The sequence below is a fragment of the Blennius ocellaris genome (genome assembly GCF_963422515.1).
Source record: "Blennius ocellaris genome assembly, chromosome: 21".
NCBI lineage: Eukaryota > Metazoa > Chordata > Actinopteri > Blenniiformes > Blenniidae > Blennius > Blennius ocellaris.
This window is the reverse complement of record NC_137670.1, coordinates 6225998-6251656: the sequence shown is the minus strand read 5'-3', so window position 1 is coordinate 6251656 and position 25659 is coordinate 6225998. Positions and strand designations below refer to the sequence as shown.

The following is a 25659-nucleotide window of genomic DNA, read 5'->3' as shown; positions in this document are numbered from 1 at the left end:
TAATTGTGGAGAAAATATCAAGGGGTTTCGATGTCCCGCTAAACGGTTCACAGTTGTTCCACAGGAATGCGTAGCAGAAAACGGGAGTTATTGGAGGAACTTCGCACAACGCCAAGTATGTGTAGAGTCACGAGAATTTGTTCTTTCCCGAGTTTCCTGTGTCGGCTTTAATGGTTCATCATAATGGACCTCTGAATTTCCCCAATTGGGGATGAATAAAGTACTTATCTAACTATCAGCAGGAATTGTTTCGTTGCTGTGTGAGAAAATGCAGACGTCAGAGCAGCTTCAGCTCCGTGGGATCAAGGGGAAGAAATACAGCACCGAAATCAATAATGAAGGTTTTGTTAACACCGATTCAGAGCAGATGCAGACATTGAGGGTTTATTTAATGCTAAATCTCGTAATTCCTGAGAGTTTTTCAGCTGTTGTTGGAAGTTATCTGTGTATTAGCGTGTGTGGATTAGCTGCTGTGTTTGATGTTTGGGGGGATTCACTGTGGATTTTCTGTCTTACACTTTGACAACTTTTCTCATACGCTTCGCTTTAAATCTTTAAACTCCGGATGTACCACTGGTTTTGGTGTCAGTCGTCCCTCTCAGACTCATCGGAGGGTCTCCCTCTCACGGGGGGGGGGGGGGTTCTGTCTCAGGTACACGAGTCCCAGTGGAGCGGCGCCAATGCGGTGATGGCTGGTTACCATGCCGACACAGCGAGTATTTGCAGGGGCCTCGGAGTGAGTACTGCAGAGGCAGTTCCAGTGATGCTGTTAAAAAAAAACACAAGAAAAAAACGAACCATCTGAACACATGGATCTTGAGCTGAAAAACCGTGATTCTCTTGATTTTTTTTTTTTCTTTCAATGTGATCGAGAGCTGTTTTTATTTCTTTGATTGATTGAGATTGGGATCTAACTTATAGCTGCTGCAGGTAAATACGATTTAGAGGTGTGTGAGATCCTGTTTTTTTCCTCTTGGACTGTGTTTTATCCTGTTTTTACCTTTTTTTTGGGGGGGGAAGTTGGTTCTTGGTTTTTTTCACCTCTGATGTGAAAATATGTGGATTTGTACCTTTGGGGATGAACTCAATCTGCTTTTTTGGTGCCAGTGGTGTCTTTTGTGATGATGGTAATCTTGTATTTACCTCTGGGAGTGAAAACGATGTTGGTGTTTGCCTCCGGGGGTAAACAGGGCCTGGGTCTTTGCCTCTGGGAGTTGAAAGGATCACAGGTTTTGATTAAAGGTGTAAGTTTGATCTCTGTTTCTTGGAGATGGTTAAATCTTGGTTTTGGGGGTTTTCGGTTTTGGGGCTTAATGTTTGGGGTTATTTGGATCGAGGTTATTGCCACAGGGGGTACATTGACCTTTGGGGATTCCTGGGATCCTGGTCTTTGCCTCCAGGACTGAGAAGAAACTTAATTTTTGCCTGGTGCCGAGGAGGATTCTGGTTTATGATAGGGTTGCCTCTTGGGGTGACGATGATGTCATCTTTGCCTCTGGTGATGAGGAGGATGTCATTTTTTTTGCCTCTGGAACTGAACTGGACCCGTCATTTACCTCTGGGAGTAAATTTGATTTGGTTCTTGCCTCTGAGTGTGAGAAGTGTCCAGTTTTATTCTCTTGAGAGGAACAGTTTCTGGGGGTCATTCAGATCTAGGCTGCTGCCTCTGGGTGACAGAAAGATGTTGGGTTTCTGTGCGTCTCTGTGAGTAAACTCGTTCTTGCTTTTAACCTCTGGGGTCAATTGGCATTTTACATCTGGGATTTGACAACATGTGTTTTCTTTCATTTCATGCACATTATATCCTATATTTTGCCACGGGGATTCCTAGGATCTGATCTTTAGCCCTTGGGATGTGCGAGATGTCATTTTTTTTCTGCCTCCGGAGGTGAACCAGACCTATGTTTCTGCCTGTGGGGGTAATTATAATCCAGCTTTTCTTGCCTCTGTGGGTGACCACGGTTCAGTTTCAGCATGTATGGCGAAGAACTAGACCTCATGCCTCTGAGGGTAATTGAGATCCAGTTTTTGCCTCTGGGGTTTGCGAGGATCTGTTGAGGTGAACTTGACGTATTTTTGGAACCAGGGGGCCTTGTGGGGTAATTGACATCTGGTTTGACTTCGTAGGGTGAGCAGACTGGACTGGATTCAGGTTTTTGCCTCTGGGGGTAATTGGGATCCACCTTTTGTCTCTCTGGGGGCGAACAGGATCCTGATTCTTGTCCTTTGGCAGCTAAAGTTGTTTCCATCATCTTCCCTCACTTAGTGTTTGAGACGCTAAAATGAAAGAAAAGGCTCCTGGAGGAGATTCATTCTGCCAGAGGGAGAAGGGGCGGGAGGATTTCTCCATCACCTCCAACGCTCTACATTCATCCACAGACGTCGCGTAGAGTCCTGACATTCTCACAACAGCTCCCTAAACTGTGTTTGTGTAGGTGTGTGTGTGCGAGGATGATCGGGGGAAGAAATGTGACATTTGTAACACCGGACCTGGCTCACAGTCCGGATGGTTCGACCTTTCGAGCTGATTGCCGAGACGAGTTATTGATCCGTCCATCATGTGAAGAGGAGCACAAACACTTTTTGGTGTCTTCAGTGGCTTTTCCTGGGGGCGCTGTGTTATTTCACTAATAGATCCAATAAATGAGGCTTTGCTTCGGGCTGACATTTCAGAGCTGAGAGGAAAAAGGTGTAATCAGAGTACACAGACGAAGGGTTTCTCAGCACTGAAGGCGCGACATGTGAAACCTATTACGCAAGTTACTGGGAAGTAGTCACGACCACAGTCACTGGGGAAAGTCGTGGAGTCACTTTACCTGTGGCTGCAAGTAAAAAGTGAATAGATGAGACATCGACTCAGTCAGTGGAGAAAGATGTTCCGTATGAATATTAATTATCTTGTTGACCTCTGGGGAGGATCTGGATCCAGTGTTTGTTTCTGTTTTTGCTTCTGGTGTTGAGCAGATTTTTGCCTCTGGGGGTAAAGTTGACCTCAATTTTTTGAGTCAACTGGTGAAGTGAATCTCAATTTGTGCTTCTGAAGGTGAATGTGACCGCGTTTTTCACCTCTGGGGGTGTTTGTTGCTGTTTCTGCCTCTGGGGGTTGAGACAAGTCTTGAACTGCATCTCTTTTTTTACCTTCAGTTTGTAAATAGTGTCTGGCGTTTTTCACCCCTGGGAAAACATAAGGTTTGTCAGCTATCTGTGTAAAAATGCTTGATTTGTAATACATTTTATTTCAAAATGAAAATGTATGTAAACTGAATGTTCATATGTTCATATTTGATTTCACATTAAACTTTGATTCCAAGTGGTTTAAGTTTATTGAAGTTGTTCTTGTTGTTGGACAATTTCCACCATTATTGCAAAATCATTTTGTAAAAGTGATGTTTAAAGTGAAGAATTAATGAGAACTTTTCATGTGACATGAAGAGGCGCCTTTTCTGGGAGACATTTGTCTTTTTTTTGGCCAAATATTCAAAGACCCTTTGATTGATAGAATCCGTCTCTGACTTTGCGGATGAAGGTTTCAGTAAGTAAATGAGGCTAATTTCAGCAGCTTGTTTCTATTATTTTGATCTTGAGTTTGGATTAGACAAAAACTAACCCTAACCCCCCCCCTCTAACTCCTCTAACAGCCCCCGCTCCGATGCGAATGCACTTTTTATCCGAGGCGTAACGATCCGGTCAGTTCTTGTGCGTTTCACTTCTTATGCTCCTTGTTCTCTGATCTGAGTCTCAGACCGAACGGTGTCTTCCTGCTTCCAGCTGAAGATTTTCTTCTTTTTCTCTCTCATGTCTCCTCTTCTCTCTTGCTCCTCAAAGCGAATCTACAGAAAACTACAACTTTTCTCCAACAAAGTTGGCGAAGGTCTTTCCTCCGCAGTGAGATCGATAAACCTCCCATTTTTTCCTTCTCATATTCAAACTCACACACGTCCGCCAGAAAATTATAACCACCTGCCTCAGACATTCTGACTCTTTTAGACCCCTTAAGGTGTGCGTGTGGTTTCAGCAGCAGATACTTTTCAGTCTGAGAAGTTGTCAGGCATGAGACAGCTTTGTTCTGCACATCCCACAAATGCATTATTGAGACACTTGTGCCGTCTTTCCACGAGCACCTTCATGGCTCGACTCAACTCGGTTTTTCATTACGCGTATATACCACATACTTTTCTCGGGCCTTCTCTGCTGTGGTTCCAAGCAAGCAGTCCAGAGCGTGACATCGCCATACGGCAGGCCACTGATTGGCCAAACTTGCCTGTATTTTTCCACAGTTTCGTCATGCTGTCCACAGCAGATGATGACTGATGATGCTTAAGCTCATGATAGCTAATGCTAATTTGCTACAGTCCTATATCAAGGCCAATCAGTGGCCTGCCATCTGCCGACTTCCCATTTTTGTCCCGACTCAGCTCACTGACAGCGTAGGCACTTGAAAAGTACCTGGCACCAGATGTTAATGTAATGCAATAACCTAAAAAAAAACAAAAAAACGGTTGAGCTGAGTAGATGCCACTGGAAAAGCACCTACAATCTTCATGAGGCTTCCGTATTTATGAAAGCTAACATGTTAGAAGTCTAGAGCTTGTTATTTTGTGTCCCGTTAGCAGATTGTACAACCGGACAAAAACTAGCATCCACTAACAGGATGCCAAATGCAAAGGGAATGAGTGGCCATAATGTTATGGCTGATGTGTAGTTGTTTGTCTGATTCCATCATTAGTATTGACGTTAGCATTCAAAGCTGCTGTTCATACTTGTGCTACTCTGTTCTGTTGATTCTATCAGCTGGTAGCTGTAACATGAGCTTTGTTTGAAGCGTATGCCTCCCCAAAGCTAATGCACCGCTCTGTCCTACTGACTGTATCAACTGCTAGCTTTAGCGCTATCTGAAGTTTTATTTCTACGTAAACTCAAGTGAACGGTCCGTCAGTGTTCCCGGCCAAACAGCAAAATGAAGCACGTCCCACTGGAAGTAGCATTAACATTAGCCTGTATCCGCTGTGATTAGCATTCGTGTGTTTAAATAGCGGTTAGCTTCCCTTTCGGAGAGCCTTATCTTAGCTGTTCTGTTCTTCTCGTTATCAGTAGTTTAGAAATGTCTGACTGATGTCAGTCATTAGATTGACCTTCACAGTCCTGATGCTAACACCATATCGTTACCTCAGGACGTCAGAATGAACCTTTGAGTATCTTCTTGCATTCTTCCCTCTGGGTTTGTCTCCCGGTGGATGTTGTGCCTGTGCCGAGTGTGGATGTGTGTTAGCGAGGCGTCCCGTCGGTGATGGAGACGCTGCTCTTTGCCAGACTGGATGAAGCCGTCAGTGATGAGGTTAACCTACAGTAAAAGGCCACAGTCCTGCTCCCATCGCACTCCTCGCACGACGCCTCCTGCTGGGAGATATTACACCTGTCACCGCAACCTTTCCCCGGCCCGACGGCCTGCTGGGATCAGCACACACCAACATGAGTCACCTGAGGAAGACCCGCCCCCCCCTCCTTCTCCCCCTCCTTCCTCCTTCTTCTCCTCCTCCCCCTCCTCCATCTGACACAATAATTCGAATCCCTGTTAACATGCATCTCACGTCTCAGCAGTTTATTTTTGCTTCTCTACAACAATTACCCATCAGCCCCTGTAGGTACAGCATGGATGTGATAGCTGGTAATGATTGGGGGGGAAAGGAAGAGGAAGAGGAAGAGGAGGACGAGGGACACAGACTAAGACAGATGAACCTTTCTTTCTTTCATTCTTTCTTTCTCTCTTTCTTTCTCTCTTTCTTTCTCTCTTTAAGCTCTGCAGCAGTCTGCTGGCTTGGAAAACTTTCTTTAAAAACCATAGCGATGCTGTGAAAGTTAAATATTTAAGACGCTCCTGCAGGTTGGTGTCAACATCTCCTGTATAGAAAGTATTTCTCTGATCTGCAGGTGGAAAGCCCCGCTTCAGGGCCCGTCCTCTTTTTCTTCTTCTTCCAACTCCTCAACTTCTTCCACCTTCTCACATTTGGTCTTCTTCCAGTTCCTATCAGCGGTTTCATTAGCATCGCTCACGATACAACCAATTCAAATCAGACATTCAGATATTTGCGACGTTGTTCATCATCCTTCTTCTGACAAACGCCTTCACGATGTATGACGAAGCGCTGACGGAATTGAAGGGTTTTTCTGAGTAAAACTCAATGCAGACTAATAGAGATTTAAAATCATAGTTTCAAAATAAAACTTTTTAAATTCTCTCTTTGTGGCCCGGCACCAAATGATCCACGTACAGGTACCAGTGCCAGTCTTCTTTCATTCTTCAACAGATAATTTATGCAGCATTTTTTCCAGACAGTGAAAATGGATTGGAGTAGAAGTCGTATTCAATGAATGACTTGTGTTAAAACTACGTGCAGAGATTTAAACCTCTGAAGGCTTCTGAGGACAGAAGCTGGCGCGGTGGCCTCCGTGCCTCGGCTCGCTCTCTTGTTTATCCTCGCGGTGGTTCCCCGTGTCGACTTCCAGGAGAGAGTGTCAGCGTTTGGTGATCTGGAAGCCAAATGAGGAACCTGTTAGGAAACATCTGTCAGTCGCGGCCCGGAGGACGCCGGGCGTAGACGTGACGAGAGCTGATATCTCCGAGCCTACGGTCCAGTTAGCATTGCAAAACAATCCTGAAGGGGAAGGAAGGCAGTGCAGCCCGTGAATTAATCCCATCAACACAGATTCCTCCTACCAGCTGCTTCAAATGGCGTCTGCCAAACCCGATCAGCTCAATCAGGCCCAGAGATCCGGGCTGGTCGGTCCCATCCTCTTCTCCAAGGAAACAGTGTTATGATATTCATGAAAGCTGGAAACTACCATCTCATATATTCGTCAATTATGCATAAAAAAAACATTATTTACTAGGTTTTTTCAAACATTTAGGACATGTTTCATTATGTTGTGGGAGGAAGGTGCTCTATGATCTGGATGTTGGCTGAAGTTACAGCAGTTAAGAGGAAGATGCTCTATAATCTGGAGGACCAACCTCTTTTCATCTGTAAATCCACAAATGTCAAACTGTTTATTCACAATGTGAAACATAAGCACGAGACAGAATTACGCGCTGAAAATTAGCATGTGAAAAGCTCCGACCGTGATTTCCTGTGGGGATTCGGGAGCGCTCACTCTCTCGCCGTGGCCTTTTTCCCTCGCTCACGTTTCCACCTGCTGCAGCGGCGACAGCGCAGATGTTAGCGGCGACGGCGTCGTGGAGACAACCCACCACTCTTGACACGCCCCGAAGTCTTAGCGCAGCTGGCGGCGACGGCGCCGATCTGAAACTGAAGCTAACGTGTCAGATTTCCGGCTCTAATTACTCCCACAGGACTGACTTTACATTTCATTCTCCCAGGTGTTAAAGATCAAACAGATGCTGCCTTTTCTGATATTTTCTCTCTGATTGTGTTTTTACCCTCTGAGGGGATCAATGAGGACTTTGCGCAGCAGCTGGTTCGTCTTTGTCCGTCGTCCTGACGACGCGTTAACAGATTACTTTTCCACTCCGCGTCGTCTTCATACACTTTACCACAATGGGGCAACGGGTCTCCACGAGCAAACTGTCCCATCAAGCTGCCTTCAGCCAATCACTGCTTTCCCGCCTGAAACGCTCAAAGCTGTGTTTTCAAGTTGTTGGGAAAAGTGGGCGTGGCCTCAGAAGCTGCCTCTGGTAAAAAAGCCTGGTTTCATAATTTCGAGGATTCTGACCATGTGTTTCAATTATGTTTTTGTTGGAGGGAGGGGATTCTGACTAGTCTGAGCTCGGTAACGATAGTTTACCCGCACTTTGTTTTGCTAACCTCGTCTTTCTCTGGTTTGTGTTGTGTGTGTGTGTCTGCAGGCGGTGGAAACGAACCTGGCCTCCAAAGACAGCCACTGGGTTTTCGTCAACGAGGTAAGACTCCCAACTTCTTCAACTGACCTCAACGTGACTTCATTGCATCGCACCCGGTATGAAACTGGCCTCAGATCTATTGTAAAACCAGCACAGGACCAGTCCAACACCAACTCTTAGACCAATCCATCATCAGAGTCAATTTAAAGTCAAAGTCCCCTTCTTCCCTTTTTTCCCCCTCACACATCTTGGCGGTGCTGCTTCCTCTGCCACAGATTTGTCACGCCAGCATTACGTCAATGACGGGGAAGTCACATGCATGCGACTTGACCCTTCAGACCGCAGTTGTTTTGAAAGACATCAGACACATATCCGATTTGGTAGCACATATGATTGAGGCCTGGGTCTGGTATCCAAAAGTAGGAATTCCAACGTTCACACTGTCAGGAAATAGATAGGATATGGGTCACCTGTTGGCAGAATTGGGTCGCACTTCCCTGCAAGTCGTCGAAAACCTTCATCAAAGCATCTGAAATCCGTCTATGATAAGTTCAATGCCAACTTGAAACCAGTTCAAAACCAAGAGTCGGGAAAAGAACACTTATCCCCAACAGGGATGTCTTCTTCTCCGCTCTTAAATGCTCCGTGCAAGCGTCACCGCGCCACCTGTAGGCCTGGCGTACTGCGCCTGGTACTACGTTGTTTTGAGTTGTTTTCCTGGTGTCACGTCGACGCGGGTATTTCCCGCACAGGTGCCGTATGGATGGGAAACTTTTAAAAGAACGACGGCAGGCAAGAGAGCTTGTTTAGGCTGGTGTGGACGCTGCCTGGGTTTGAAACGGCAGGAACAGATACCGTCGGCAGCTGATTGGCTGATTGAAGAGCCTCTTGATATAAAAACTCGTCCAAGAGAACAATTTCATTGTTCGGGGACGAACCGGATGCCAGCAGCTGCACTGTTAGCCCCAAATGTTCCATTTTGTTGTTATCAGACTAATTTTTTTCTGGAAACGGGCCCCTGGCAGAGCAGAGATGTTGGCAGCGGAGAGAAATAGAAAAATGTGATTGTAAGTCGTCGTCTGTTTTTTTTTTTTTTCTTGTGCCAGCTGGACTTCTGAAGTACAAACTCACAAGGGAGAAATAAGAGTCCCTGTTGTTTGAACGATGCGGTGAGATCAGAGGAGAGCAGTCGAATTTGGTGAGGTAACTTCTCCACAAAGCTTTCTCCGGTACATCGGGTCGGAGAGCAGCCGGCAGATTTAAAGCGGCGGAGTTAATTCCACTCGGCGAAGAGAAGCAGGGAGAGAAACGCCCGGAACTGTTGTAACCGTTCACAGACGGCGGCTTACAAAGAATTTACAGGCGATAATTTTGTGACGTGTTCGCAGGTGAGGGTCTTTGTCGGTTTTCAAAGACGATGGTTCTGTAAAGCGTTCACACGCGATGGTTTTATCAAATGGACACAGGAATAAAAATATTTAAGAGGACCGGTCGTGCTTACAGACACTGGTTCTCAGAGGAAGTGTCCACAGACATGTAATGATGAATGTGAATCCTTCACTCGTCTCCCTCTATCCATATCCAGGCGTCGTCCCGGCCAATTAACTGAACTGACGAGTGTTAACGGCGTCGTTCAGGGGGAGACGGGGGGAGAGTGTCACATACAAAAATAAATAAATAAAAGCCCCCTGATTTGTGTGTTAGTGCCAGATTTCCATTTTTACCTCCTAGCTCAGTAACAGCCTCTTAAACCACTTCAGACTCTGCGCTTTGTTTCCAAGTCAGCATTTCACTAATTACACTTTTAAATTAACCAAAGGAGCAAAATCCGCTTCGTGTTTTGTTTTTTTGTTGTTTTTTTTTACCTTGTTTGGCCACATTTCTGTTTACGATCAAACATGATGCCGTGTTGAAAACACCTCATGCCAGCTGAAGGCTTCTCTTTCAAAGATTCATGCTGAGCAACTGCAGATTTAACGCACTTCAACCCAGAGATCTTTAACACGTTGCCTTATATTTACCAGAGCGTAGGCCGTTTACACAACAACAACAAAGGGACAACACCGCCGTTTGTTTTGGAAAAGTTCTCCATTTACACGGCAACAGTAAGAATGTTTTACGGTTTCAATAGTTTTTGTTGTCGTGTAAATGGGGCTTTGTTCGAGAGACAACTGTTGGAAGAATCAGAGGTAATTAGGTTTTGTATTTTTGGGGTCTCCTCAGGAATATTTGAACGTAACCTTTTAGAAGGAGCAGCTTGACAAACACCTCCAGGCTTCCAGCTCAGATCAAACGCTCCCACGTTTCAGCTCCACCACAGAGAACACTTTGTTTCTACTTGTCTGGGCTTCATTTAAATCTTCTTCTCTTCCCCCGGAGACAACCGCTGAAAAACAAACGTGTGAAACAGCTTGAAGATCAACGAAATGAAGATTTTTTTCCTCCTCGTGTAATTCTTATTTTAGTGCAGAGCCACAGTGTAAGAAAACTTTATGAGGCGTTCTTTCAGTCTTTCAGTGCTGAGGCCTCGTCTGCACGACGACATTTTGCGTTTTCATTTCAGAAAACGCTGGACGTTGAACAGAACGAGTTGTTGATTTTGTAATGAAACCACACACACACACACACACATACAGCTGAGAACGATGAGTTCTAAACATTAATAAAGGGAGAACACAGACGTTCTTACCATCAGACGATAAGTTGGATTGTTATTACAGTGACTGTCAAATATAAAACTACTAAGTCCCAGGAGGATCTGGACTGGGATTCATGACAGTCATACCATTTTCAAAAAGTTGCGTTCACCCCTGTTTCTATGCAGATGAAGTCGGAGCATTTTTGAAACATTTTGTTTGTTTAAAAAGTTGCATTTCCCCCATTTACACAGAGCTGGAATCAAATAAAAATTTTTACAAAAAGTTGCATTTGCCATTTTTCCACAGACATGAAGTCAGGGCATTTTTTTTTTTTTTTTGACAAGTTGCACCCCCCCGTTTCCGAGGCAATAGAATGCACATGTTTTCAAGAGGTTTAGGTTTTCCACCGTTTCCACTGAGATAAATCGTGTTTTCTCCCACGTTGACAGAGTCTGAGCATTTCCTACAAGTTCCACCATTTTCAAAAAGTTCGGCAGTATTGTTGTGTAAACGAAAACCGAAACGTAACAAAACTTTTCCATTGTCACTTGAAAACTGGACCTAAATTTGCCTTTCTCTGTGATAAAATCTCAGTTAAAACCTCATTGTCTTATAATTTGAGTCGATGTATTACTTGTATTATTATAACTATTATTAGTATTATTGACGATTTGGAGTCTTTTCCAGTTTCGACCGCTCCGTCTCGAGTCAGAAAAGGTGGGACGCGGTGTAATTAGAGTACGTGGAGGTGGCTGCTCGCGGTCTGCAGCCTGACGGGACGACGGGTTTTCAAACGAGCCCCGAGTCGGACCGGCTCTTTGTTTACGGGCTCCTCTTTAATTGGATGAACTCAAACGGAGAAAAGTCGAGTTTCCTCACAGACGGACGGGGAAACCCGGCGTCGCCGACTCAAGACGCGCTCCCTAATTATGTTTGCTGGTTTTTGAAGCAAAAACTAATGTTATTCATAGATTTGTCTTTATTATTACGCTCGTACAGTTAGAATTGAGGCTATCTATAATTACACCTCACAGGAAGTAATTGGGTTTGCCGGCATGGAGGCAATTAAACACGTGTAGGAGTGAGGAGGCTCCGTCACTGCCTGAATGAATCCTGCGAGTCAATATGAAGGGAGAAAAAAAACAACAAGTTTGTTTGTTGCTTTTAATTAACGCCACAGATAAAAGTCAACCTGTCCTTCATTCAGCTGCAGAGGCTCCGTCGCTCACCGTCCTCTCCCTCCACTGCAGGAAATCAGCGACACGGAGATCCTGGAGCTTACCCACAGTGCACTGGGGCGCATGACGGTGATCCGCCAGATCTTCCCGCTGTGGAGGGACAGCAGCACCCGCTGCATGAGGCAGAACCACCGCATCTCCTCGCTGCTGTGCGACCCACAGGAGGGCTACCTGCAGAACCTGGAGGTAACGCAGCAGTGCTCACCGACACTGGTCTGTTACAACTGTTTACTGACACTGGTCTGTTACAACTGTTTACTGATACTGGTCTGTTACAACTTTTTTTGCTGACACTGGTTTATAACAACTGTTTACTGACACTGGTCTGTTACAACTGTTCACTGACACTGGTTTATAACAACTGTTCACTGACACTGGTCTGTTACAGCTGTTTACTGACACTGGTTTATAACAACTGTTTACTGACACTGGTCTGTTACAACTGTTTACTGACACTGGTCTGTTACAACTGTTCACTGACACTGGTCTGTTACAACTGTTCACTGACACTGGTTTATAACAACTGTTCACTGACACTGGTCTGTTACAACTGTTCACTGACACTGGTCTGATACAACTTTTTTTGCTGACACTGGTTTATAACAACTGTTTACTGACACTGGTTTATAACAACTGTTCACTGACACTGGTCTGTTACAGCTGTTTACTGACACTGGTTTATAACAACTGTTTACTGACACTGGTCTGTTACAACTGTTTACTGACACTGGTTTATAACAACTGTTTACTGACACTGGTCTGTTACAACTGTTCACTGACACTGGTTTATAACAACTGTTCACTGACACTGGTCTGTTACAGCTGTTTACTGACACTGGTTTATAACAACTGTTTACTGACACTGGTCTGTTACAACTGTTTACTGACACTGGTTTATAACAACTGTTTACTGACACTGGTCTGTTACAACTGTTCACTGACACTGGTTTATTAAAAGCTCACACAGATTATAAATTTTTGATGCTGTTATCTAGAAAAGTTCACAGACAGTGGTGTTTTAAACGGTTTGCGTACGGTGGCTTTAGGAAACCTTCCCAGCCAACTTTCTTCAGAAGTGTTCACCGACTATGGTTTTCAGAAGTGATCAAACACAACGGGACTGTCTGTGGTTGAGTCGGTGCAGTGGTACCGTCCATCAGTAGCAACGTCGCGGGTTCCGTTTCCCAATTTCCACCTGTCCACAAGTCAAAATGTCCTTGAGCAAGACACTGTACTGCAAGATGTTATTATTGTTCACAGACAATGGTTTTACAAAATATGAACGTTCAAAGAGTGTCAACTATTTCGATGAAGCGCAGACGTTATATCTGTCGCGTATAACTGCATTTTGCCCGTAGAATTCACCGAGTCCACTTTGTATCAGTGAGCAACGTTTCCGATGAAGCCATTACCTCGTCCCAGGAAGCAACTCCTTCTCACTGCTCGATATAAGTCATTTATTCAGAATAATTTCTGCTCTCCAATCAATAATTTGCCCTTACAAATGTCTTCATCGGCCCTCCTCCGCCTCCTCTTCCTCTATTCAGCCGGACAAAAAGACCTTCAGCGGGCAACGGCGAACTCAAGCATCGAGCAGCCGAAGACTCGCATATTTCCTGCCTCCATTAAAGTGCTCCATAATGAGAGTGCAGCTCCAACAGGAAGGGGAATGAATCAAGTAGTTAAAGCTACAATTTAGCAATTCAAAGCCACAAATTAAGCAATTAGAGGGTGTAAATAATTAATTAGGGGGGGGAAAAGAGAAAAGGAGTACTTTCATGACAGGAGGTACTAAAATCAAGACGAGTGGAGTCTTTTTGTGTAACCCATGTCTTGCACAAGGCGATTAAATGTGTTTTACATGAATACAAATAACAACAACAAAAAAGAAACATGTTAAAAGCAAGGAAGTGAAAATAAATGAGCACAATACAAACCAATGTAGAGCAAATGTAGGTTTCATACCATTGGTCTGCAACCTGTGGCTCCCTGAACCTTACAGATCATTTTACGTAAACATTGATAGACAGATAGACAGATAGACAGATAGATAGATAGATAGATAGATATTATTTATGTATTTATTTAGTTATTTAGTTATTTACAAACCGGTTCTTTACAAAAGGACTCTCAGTTAACGGCAAGGGGAATAATAGCTTTAAAAAAAGAAAAAAACATAAATGGGGAAAACAGCGAAACCAGCTTAAAATAGGAAAATGACGAATGAAGAATTACTAATAAAAGCTTTGCAGACAAAGAAGAATGTTAAAAACATGCACGACTGCTTTAAAAAGAACCAAAAGTGGTTAAAAAGCTCAAAAGTCAAAATTATCTAAAAGAGAAAAACATTTAAATGCGAAAAACAACCAAAGAAAAAAATCCAAACAAACAGTGAAGCCGCTTTAAATCATGAAATTAAATGTTTCCCGTACTCATTTGCAATTGGAACTTCATAAACATTTAAATTTGTGTTAGTCTCATTTTAAAGGTTGAACTCATTTCGCGGCGCCACTTAAATTTGATGGGTGATAAAGGAACAAAAACGGCTCTTTTGGTCATAAAAGTTTCAGATTTATACCATTAAAGATTTATTAGTCAAAGGCGACGTGTGAAGGAAGAAGATCAGTAAATACCTTGTTTAAGGTACATAAAGCACATAATTGCTATTTCAGGGCGTTTTCACACCAGTTAATGGACATCCAAATGTTAACCATATACATTTTTCCATGTGGAGTGGAGTCACGTTTCCATGACGACGGAGCATCACGAGATACAGACGTTAGTGTGTGTGTGTGTGTGTTTGTGTTGTCGGTGCTGCAGTGACAAACTGTGCAGCTCGTTCAAGGGAATATTTCTGCCGTATTACCACATATTTTTCATCCTAATAGAAACTCTTAAAACATCGTCATTTTTTTCCCCCAGCCGAACTCCGCGGCGACCGATCACCGCCCCGCTAAAAGTGCTCGAAGTATCCACCGCTCACCGCTGTGGTATTTACGCCTCCCATGTTGTTGTGACAGCTCAGCCAGACACATGCAGAACAGCAGGGCTCCTCGTCTCGGGGCCGACCCCCCCCCCCCAGGTCTTCCCTTAGAGCCACACGCCTCTTGTCGAATGCTAAACAGCCGCGCCAAACCGAACCGCCGCGCCGCATACATAAATTCATGAGCGCTCCCGCCCACACAGGAGAGGAGCACGTACAGTAGAGCCAGTCCAGGCGGCCGTCGGATCACATTCCGGGCCTCGGGTGTCAGGGAAACGTTGAACGGGGGACACACAGAGTGTCCGTCTTCGCCAGGACGCTCCAGTGGGCGGATGAACCCTGCAAGAGTAACCAGCAGGGGGCAGAAGAGAAACGATACCTGGACTGAACGACCCAAAGCGTCTCCGTATATCCGCCACCCCAGAAACTAATATAAAACTATCAAGAGGACTAACAGTGGGCCAGTACTTCAACGTCATGCATGTTTTGAACCTTGAGTCTTGTGTCCACTGTGCAGTATGGTACGTTCAGGCGAAGCACACCCAGACACCAGACCTGTTTCTGAAACCCCAGAACAAGTCCAATCCTGAAAACACCATAAAAGTACTCGGAAACTACAGTAGAACTACCAGGAACCCACTTTAAAACTATCTTGGAATTGTTCTAAAACTCACCAAAAAAAAAGTACTTCACCAGAAATCTGAAGCTGTATTGAAATTACTCTGAAAGGTGTGTCGTGTTACTTGAGAACGGTATCGAGATCTTGGAGCGTTACTCGATTTCAGAATCTTAAAGGTCTCGTCTCGTCTCGTCTCGTCTCGTCTCGTCTCGTCTTGTCTCGTCTCGTCTCGTCTCGTCTCGTCTCATCCTAACCTCAGTTCCAGGGATGTTGAGCTCTTTAGCTGAACGACATCTCATTCTCTCAGAGGACCACGGTACGATCTCCTCTCACTCTTTGTGTTTTTTCAGTTTTCGGGGCTACTTTTACTTTTCCGTCAGATTCACACGGCATCAAATTATGTTCGTTGACATTTAAGCGACATTAAGAAGAGCAGATACTCTTTTTCCTTCGACCCCGTATATTAGACGACCTCCCTTTTTCACATCTGTTGGAAAAAGAAAAAAAACACGATAGGTATGTTAAGTTGACTTTCTCACAGGAACATCATTGTTGAAAAAGGGCGAGAAATGTCATTGACACATTTGGAAACGCTTCCAGTTGGTCGTCTTCACAGCTCTAATGAATTGGCGAGTTTCATTTGACCCGGCTCTTATCTTCACCGCAGATGTGTCGTCGTCACACAGCTGCTGGTTTCTTCTGTCCTCGCCTCTTTCTTTTCTTTTTTTTTTTTATCTCCTTCTGTCATCACTGTTAGTTTTCGCTGTTTTATGGAAACTCAACTTGTTTTACAAGCAGCATGACAACAAAATCCACATCTAATCCAGAGTAGGATCTGACAGAGTACATGTAGGCACGCACCACATACACACACACACACACAGACACACACACACACGCACCGCGGTTGACATTTAAAGACAGCAAACAGAACAATTACTGTAATTCACACTGACAAATGTTCCGTGTTTCTTCTGTCTCGTTTTGACATTTATGAAGACGAGTGGAGTTTCTCACAAGATGTGAGACTTTACGGCAGGTCACACACACACACACACACACACACACACACACACACACACACACACACACACACACACACACACACACACACACACACACACGACTATGTCTCTTTAGCTCTGTCCTCACATCTTGTATTCTCAGGTCATATAAATATTGTTTATATGTATTTAAAGGAACCACTTCCTGGTTGACTGATTGTCACAAATATCTTACAAAAAAGTATTTCTGTTAATGACGTCGGTTAACTGGCAGTTTAATTAAACAAACAAACAAACAAGCAAAAAAAACAGGCAAGAGCCTCCAAAAAAATCCAAAATATAAAGTTACCAAAACTTGACAATAGCAGATGAGTATTTAATGAAAATACCAGATTTTACATTTAAGTAAAGTATTAAAATAATTGATTTCCAGCAGTGAGCAGTGAAACACTAAAAAAAAAAACAGAAATGTTGGGAGAACTTCTTTTGAACTTTAGTGAAACTATTGAAATGTTGGATCTTATAGCAACATGGGTGACAAACCGATATACTTTACATCGTTTTACTTGACTGATATTCTCTCCTTTCCAGTTTGTTCTTGTCATTAATTTTCCAACCACTAGGTGGTGCCAAAGGCTACAATCTTTACATGTGACCTGATGTAAGAATGTCTTTAGTCCCCGACTAGACTTATGAAATAATAACAATTTTCCTCTTAAATGCAAAAAAAACTGCTTGGTCCTTTTATTTATTTATTTATTTTAATCCACATTGATCAAGTTCATTCCATTACTTCATGGGAAGTATGAAGCAAATCCATTATTTCTCAGACGCAAAACATTTTTCACACAATAACTTGAAGTATTTTCTTGTTACATCTGAATATTTTAACAAAACCTTTGTGGGTTTTTTTCTCTTTTTTAAAAAAAATTGTATTCCAAGAAATGTACAAGATTTATTTTACACATTACCGTGACATTTTGTTGTTTTTATGTTATAACTTTGGACCAAATTTTCTAAAACCTGCTTGGTTACAAAAAACAAATCAAGTCTGCCAATACCTGCATTTATCCCATTCATTTGGCTTCTTAAAAAAAACAAAAAAACAACTTTGGTTTTGTTTTTCACATATGTTTCTCCGCCTTTCTATGTCATAAATTCTTTGTCCTAAAGTCTTCAAGCTTCAGTAGGTGCAGTTGGGTCCACACCTTCATATCTTTACAAACAATGGCAATTTGAGACATTTTTCTTCCATTTAGTCTTTTTTTGTTGGTGACCTCCAGTATTTCCTCCTCCTTTCCCTCATTTGTCACTTTCTCTTCACCGTGTTTCTCCCCTTGTCCTTCTCATTTCACTTTGGATCTCCTCATATCAATTCCTCCTCCGTCTTCCTCTTGTGGCCCACCACATTTTGTTGTTGTTTTCTTGCATCCCCTCCATGGAACGCCATGTTAGTTGAGCTGAACTGAAGCCGGTGTCGTTAAAACTGTGTGCGTGTGTGTGTGTGCGTGTGTGTGTGTGTGTGTGGTGTTAGCCGGAGTGATGCTGGAGACGTGTCAGCACTGCGGAGGCCGTTTTGTCCCTTTCGGGGGATAAATTGTCCCTTTAGGAGCCGCTGGGATCCTGCAGATCAGAAAATCGAGTTCTTTTTGCCGTCTTCTTTCACTTCTCGTGTCTCTGTCTGTCATGTAAATGTGCTCCTTTCGGATTCAGCCGCCTTATGGCAAAAAGGGATGAAAAAGCAGCGTGTGTGTGTGTGTGTGTGTGGTGTGTGTGTGTGTGTGTGTGCCATGGCCCTGGGCAGCATGTTGCACAGACTTCATGACAGTCAGCAGGACTCATCTGGACAGAGTGATGCTCATTTGTCATTCTCAATTTGGTCACTGCTCACTGCTTTGGCATGATTGTGTGTGTGTGTGTGTGTGTGTGTGTGTGTGTGTGTGTGTGTGTGTGTGTGTGTGTGTGTGTGTGTGTGTGTGTGTGTGTGTGTGTGTGTGTGTGTGTGTGTGTGTGTGTGTGTGTGTGTGTGTGTGTGTGTGTGTGTGTGTGTGTGTGTGTCAGATGATGTATCGGTACTCAGCTGTGTTGCTTGTTGTGGTCTTTTCTGTGCATGAAATTGCGTGTGCAATCCGTGTGTGTGTGTGTGTGTGTGTGTGTAGCAGCAGCAATTCTCAGCGTAAACACCAGCGGTGTGTTTTCCCTGCAGATCGTCATGATTTGAATCTTTCTGGTCAAAACAAACATGTCAGATCTAAAAGATACCAAAGAAACAACTGTGGAAACGACAACAGAAGAGAAAACATTTATCAGCTTCTGTGAAAAACAACACAAAAAGGACAACAACACGTTAAACATTGAAAATCTATGTATCACATATTGTGAATGTTGTACATTTTCGAAAACACAATAAAATAAGAAAATCTATGTATCACTTCAGAAGAAGAACCCGAAGGGGCCGAGGACACTTCCCTGTGGTGTGCCGGTGTTGAGGATGACTGGGATGATCTGCTCACCGCCATGAAGCCTCCTCACACTCTGCTTCGTCCACCCGCAGGTTTCCAACCTCTACCTGTACGACAGCGTGCTGATGCTCGCCAACGCCTTCTACAGGAAGCTGGAGGACAGGAAGTGGCACAGCATGGCCAGCCTCAACTGCATCAGGAAGTCCACCAAGCCCTGGAACGGAGGCTGGTCCATGCTGGAGACCATCCAGAAGGTAAGAACTGGGAACGGGGGATCTATTACTTCGCTTATGCATCTTGTTTTTAGTGTTTCACCAGCAGAAGGCACGGAAACGGCGTTTCGGCATATGTGGGGGGCATGCGAGTTTCTACGATTTCTATAGGACGTATGAGAGAACCCACTTAAAACCTCAGCTGTGAAGATTGATGTCAACATGGACGCCAGGAGAACATACATTATAGAATTGTTTATAAACAATTAGTGGGTTTACGGAGGTGTTTTTGTTATTGATTATACTGGGAAAACATCAAATACGACTTGTGATTGAAGTGAAAGCGTTCTGAATGATGAATTAAAACATTCGCAGGCACACGCACAGCGAGTTAGAATGAATGAAAGATAAATAATAAAAATATCAAGGCAAACATTTAATCAATAAAATTAAATCAATTCAAATCAAATGAAGAAACTTTAAAGAAAAAGTAATAAATAAAAAGGAAGTTAAATAATCAAACAGCGGAGGGAAAAGTATATAAATTAATCAATTAAAAAAAATTAAATAAGGAAAACAGACAGATATTCTTATAAACAATTAATAAAGAAAGAAAAATAGAGTAAACTGGAAAAACAACAATATTTGTGTATTTAGATGTTCAAATAGTTCTTTTTCCTTTGTCTTCATTGATTTGCATGAATTTCGATTTGAATGTGGCTGGACGATTTGTGGGAACTTGTTTTAGGGAACGTGAATCAGGTCGGATCCTCGGCGACTTGGGCGCTGCCGTCTGTGTTCACGGCAGATGAATGAAACATGGAGCGGAGCCCATCGGACTCTAACCCTCAACCGTCTGAGTGGCTGATGAGCGCTCATTAAAAAACATCAGCTTGTTTCTTTGACGTGTGTCGGGGGCGACGGGGTGAACGGGCTCATTAGAGCTCCTGCTGGATGTAAACATGAGAGAGAGAGAGAGAGAGAGACAGAGAGAGAGACAGAGAGCGAGACAGAGAGCGAGAGAGAGAGAGGCCTTCAATAAAACATCACACCGCCGAACCAATCCAATCTCATCTACATGAGTCGGGAACATCAGGAACTTCACTTCTGAAAATACAACAACGCCGCTCTGGAGTACGATAGCAGCCGTACAAAAACGCCATATTTTGTTGTACCGACCAATGAGAATTCAAAGAAACTTCTGTCTGTCTAATCAGGGCTCATCTCTCAGTTTTTCATTTCTCGATAATAGAAATTTTCGTGAATCAATTATTTTCTGTATTACCTCGATTAAGAAGAGACTCATATATCAAAATACACCGGTACCTACCATGTTGAACCACTAGGGGTCACTGAAAGCTGCTCCAGTATCACAGAAAAACCTCTCTTACTACCTACCATGTCCGACTGCTACACAGCGGGACTGAAACTAAGAATGATCAATCGTATATCAGAAAATAGAAACGGAACATCAGACAGTTTGCCTCACAGTGAGACGGATCCCTGTTTGAACCTGGAGTTTGTACGTTCACCTTTCGCATCGATGAGTTACTCCGACTTTCTCGATTTGGTGACCAAATAACCTCAAATAGAGTAGATTAAAAGAATTATTTATTGTCGTTATTCAAGAACCACGAAACGCATGTTGGAGGAAACCAAGTGTATTTAAACCAGGGTTGCAAACAACCTAATTTCATCTTGAGCGGGCTGGACTGATAAAAGTTTTATGAGAACCTTTAAATTTAAACTTTAAAGTTTGTCTCTTTTGTGGCGCAAAGTAAAGGTGATGAAAATGTCATATTTTCCAGAAATGACTACAATCTAAACATGAAGCGAATTTTAATGAAACCTTTGGGGCAAAATGCAGACTTATTATTAGAAGATACGAGTTAAACCCATGAGCGACTTATGGTCCTTTGTCGACCAGAAGGCATCAAAGTAATCTGGATAAAGTACTTTTCTTACGTCCTCCTCCTTGAAAGTTTCCGACATTTCGCCTCCGTGTGAAACTGTGACACCCGCGGGGCCATAAAACAGCCCGGAATCGTCGCCTTCACTCCTTCGGATGGACATCCATCAGCCCTCCATTTCCTCCCCGTCCTCACGCCGCGGCAGGAGACCCTCTTCGGCTCCACTTCCTCCTTGACCTGCCGGGTCCCCCCCCCCAGACGAGACGGGAGCTCTGTCACGCCGTCCCACCGCCACCTTGATGAAGCCGCCGTGGCTGTGGGCGACCTTTGCGGCTGACGGAGGAACATTTAGAGCTCCGGCCGCCCTGACACAGGTCTTTAGTCTTGCTTTACATCCGGCGCCGACTGATGGAAGTCCTGAAATGGCATTTTATGCTCGGCCTTTCAGCTTCTCTGAAGATATTTGATGTGACGTGTCATCAATCTCCAAACGGGCCATCTGCTCCTCATTTAACCACATCTGAGACCTTATTATCAGCATCACTGCAGCCACAAGTATAAAACACACGCTTTCGCCGGCGAGGCTTTCATCGATCGCGGCTCAATTACAGACCGAAATTTCCAAAGCACAATAACGCCACGGCGCATCAGTCCTGCTCTTTATATACAAATCTATTATCCGCTGGTTATTGCTGTGAAATGTGAAACATTGGTCAAATCAAACACAAAAACTAATATAAGAAACTTTCTTTCTTGTCTTCCAGAGTTTTCAGACTGTGTTTTAATTGTTTAACTTCCACTGTTGGAAAAAAATAAACATGACAGATAAAATCTCTTCACATTTTTATCGACCTAATGTCATAAGACATCGTATCATGTTATCCTGCAGACTAAATATAGTGTTCAAACTTTTGAGCTCCCAGTCAATTGTTCATACGTTATACAATTTTTCTTTTTCTTTTGTTATAAATAGAAAAACGGCTTTGTTTTCTTTATAACAGTGAATCCACCTATTTCACTCTTCATAGATTTTGACTTCACGTTATACTTTTAGACACATTTTTGACAAATTCGATACTTTTGATTATCTGTTTTAGATGCGTTTTAAACAGATTCATGTTTAAATTTGGACCGTCTGACTCCATTAGTCTAATTTGGGTCTGAATTTCAAACATTCATTCTGCTTTTTTCAACTTTTTCAACCGATTAGATCTTAGATTATGATTAATTTCAGACTACTTATGAGCTACTTATTTCACTCTATTTAAATTTCTACTTTTGACCGGGTTTAAAGCTCATGATCGACTCATTCTACTGGAGTTTTCAGACTATAATATAACTTGTTTAATATTCCTTTAAGACGAGTTGTTTCAAAACTTTGCTTTGTAAATGTAAAACCTTTGTCAAACACAAAAACAACATTTTGAACTGTGAGTTCATTTGTGGGCTCCAGAGAAAGACAAAGGTGATGAACCTGATCTAACAGAAAATGGAAGTGACTTATTCACATTAGTGCTGGAAAAAAAGTTCATTTTTATGACTCATTTGCCTTTTAGACAGGTAGGTAGAAAAAAAGCCACTCAGAAATATATATTTAACTTTCACTTTTACATTTTATTCTTTTTTTCCTGCAAAGTAAGTTGGAATAAAATGTTCTGTAAAAGACGATGTGACCTAAAAAATGAACTATTTAAAGTCTTTCTGACACTCTGTATGAAATTTGATATAAACTTTCCAAAAAAATAAATTAGAATTGAGAGCAGACCTGGAAAGTACCGCTATTCACTGCTCGCTATTTGATAGTCGCTATTCTTGGCTGTTGTGTTTATGTATTATTGAGATCAAAAAGGAGATGCGGGTGAACATTTCACCCTGTGAGTTGGTCTCCAGTGATTTTCCAGCCCTGCTCTCCTTCCTGCCGCCGCCTCAGGGGAACATCACGGGTCTGACGGGTACGATGGACTTCAAGGACAGCGGCTCCAACTCCCACGTCCAGTTCGAGATCCTGGGATCCAGCTTCAGCGAGACCTTCGGTAAAGACATCAAGAGGGTGAGTTCAGCAGTTGATGAAGCGCTTCGAGGCGGGTTTCACTTCAGATTTAACTGGTTATTAACTTGCTGGTTGTATTTAAAAGGGCCCATATTTCTAATGGTGTTCTATCAGTAATACGTGTCCCCCATAGCAGGAGCATGAGGCTCCAGAAGTGATGGAGGTCTTTCATCTCGCTAGTTTGCTTTGATCCACTTTTTAGTGAACGTTTGCTCTAACGGGCTATTCAGAAATTTTTCCTTCATGACATCATGTAGGGAAATAACCACGCCTCCTGGTAGTGGATACTTACTTTGACCCTCCCACTGGTAGATTAAAAACTTCCAAAGATTGATATACTCAACAAATTTAGTATAATATGAAAAACCATAAGTTACCTTTACAGCGAGCAGGAGCTAACATTAGATACTTGATTGTAACTGTAACAACACATACGACCAAACTAAATAACATATTCAGATTCATAATATTTGTATCCGTCTGGGTTAGATTCTGCTTCAACCTGGTCATTGATAGTCGCGTTTCTACAAGTCATAACGATAAATCCGTCATAAACATTAGCACATGGCAGCTGTGTTTCGGACTAACTGGTTTCCCTGTTAAACGATGACCAACTTTCAATAGTGTCCATCATTGCAGCTCACAACAGTATATATTGAAATAAGACTTATGAAAAGTACGACACTTAGAAACTTTACGTTGGTAAACGGCGTTCGTCAGGACAGCTACGAACTTCTGTCAGGTTTTTAACGTCTCTTATTAGCAGCAACAAGTTGCGCTAAAGGGTCACCAATTAACAGGAGAACCTCTTAACGAAGATTCTTTAGTTAGTTTGGATCAATTTTAGTTTGTTTTTTGACGAATTTCAAATTGTGACCCACATACTTGGATGTTTTTGGTGACGCTGAGCTGGGCGTTAAAGCTGGCGGGTTGCCAGGTTTGTCGCCGCGCCCCCCTGGGAGCAGCCCCACCTCGCCGCGTCTGCACGCGTAAACCTTCATTAAACTCCTCACCTCATTAATTTCTCAATCATTGAAAGAAGCCATGTCACACGCTCACCTCCATTAGGACCCGCCTGTTCCTCGTGAAGCTCTTCATATGTGTCGGGACGGACCAGGCGCTAATTGAAGCCGCCCGCGCATACGTGAAGGAAGCCGTCAGATTAATCGATACACGGGAAATATAATTAAAGAACACGCGGGACATCGCGGCGCGTCTGCGGTTCACCTTCGCGTTGACACGCTGTAGGTGGTGCAGAAAATGGAGCGCTGATTATGGATCTGAATAATGTAGCGTGTTATTAGCCTCTGTCACCTCGATAACCTGCAGATTCAATCCCGAGGCGCTTCAGTTTTACACACGGCGGCAACTTTTTCACATAACACCGTCGATTCGGGCGGATTCGTGCACGGCTTTCACACGGCACTTCGCCTCTTTTCCATCCAATAAGAAGATTCAACCAATTGCTGCAACGCTGAGCGGCAACTGTTTGACTCAGCAGAGAGTTGCAACACAATACAACGCTGTCCAGGCGTTACGTGGGAACTCTTTAATAGATTGTCAAAATCCAATGATTTGATCATTTTAGGCATTCTAATTGCAATAAAAAATTATATATTTCATTTAATGTTATAAGATTATTTTACATCCATATTGGAGATTCTGTGTCGTCAATGAATATGAGGACTGTCCCGTCCACAAACTCCACAAAACATGATAAAAAATCTCTATTTCCAAGAAGTGCAATCTTATTTATGGGTAATAACAATACGGTATGGATAGAGACTCATCTCTGAAACTACCAGGAGAATATGAACTGGGAGTCATGACACTCTGGAGGTGGCCATGTTTATTATTATTTATCGCATTTTGTTAACTGCATGATTTTCAAAACACTGCTGTCTAAACGCGGCTTGAAATCTAATGCTGACTTGCAGATGTTTGTTTCTGCACATCTGCAGCGCCCCCTGTCTTCTCGACGGCAACAGTACGACGGAACATGTTTCAAAACTGCTTCTTCTGAAAGACTGATATTCAAGTGTCTTTTTATTAGACGTTAGATCAATTGTCACTCCTCCTCTGGGTTCGGACGAGTTTCAGACAACGACTTTGTATTGCCCGTGCCGGTTTTTAGGCTCGTTGAGGTTTACGTAAAAGATGGCAAATTCTTTGATAAATTATCTCCAGAAAAAAACAAAACTGTCCGCGATGCGCATGAATCTTCACTTTTAGACATTTTGTGACACCACTCACAAACACACACACAGATGGATGACGATCCTCTGAAGTGATGAGGCTGAGGGAAACACTTTATTTCCTCTGAGGACACACACATGACAAGGTCAAGTATTAAAAACTCTTGTGTGCACACACACACACACACACACATACTGGATGGCTTGTGATGCATGTGGTGGTTGTGAATCCTCTTTGATGTTTATAATCTACACAAAGCTTCACTCTCGGGGGGCCTTTTCAAAGAAAGAAACACCAACGTGTGTGTGTGTGTGTGTGTGTGTGTGTGTGTGTGTGTGTGTGTGTGTGTGTGTGTGTGTGTGTGTGTGTGTGTGTGTGTGTGTGTGTGTGTGTGTGTGTGTGTGTGTGTGATAATTAGCACTGCTGCAGGGACTCCATATTCAACCTTTACCAGATTAGCAAAAATCTGTTTTCCGCTGCATTTTAATTCA

General features: G+C 43.1%; 1 protein-coding gene across 1 annotated transcript in view; it reads left to right on the top strand.

Annotated features, from left to right (window-relative positions):
- Positions 1–25659, top strand: part of grid1b (glutamate receptor, ionotropic, delta 1b) — a gene marked incomplete at both ends in the record, with an annotated part of 362055 nt that overhangs the window by 303328 nt on the left and 33068 nt on the right. Inside the window, 4 exons of the mRNA XM_080517016.1 lie at positions 7862–7915; positions 11745–11918; positions 18893–19054; positions 22853–22972. Coding sequence (XP_080373142.1) covers positions 7862–7915; positions 11745–11918; positions 18893–19054; positions 22853–22972 — 510 coding nt within the window. The remainder of the gene's footprint in view (positions 1–7861; positions 7916–11744; positions 11919–18892; positions 19055–22852; positions 22973–25659) is intronic.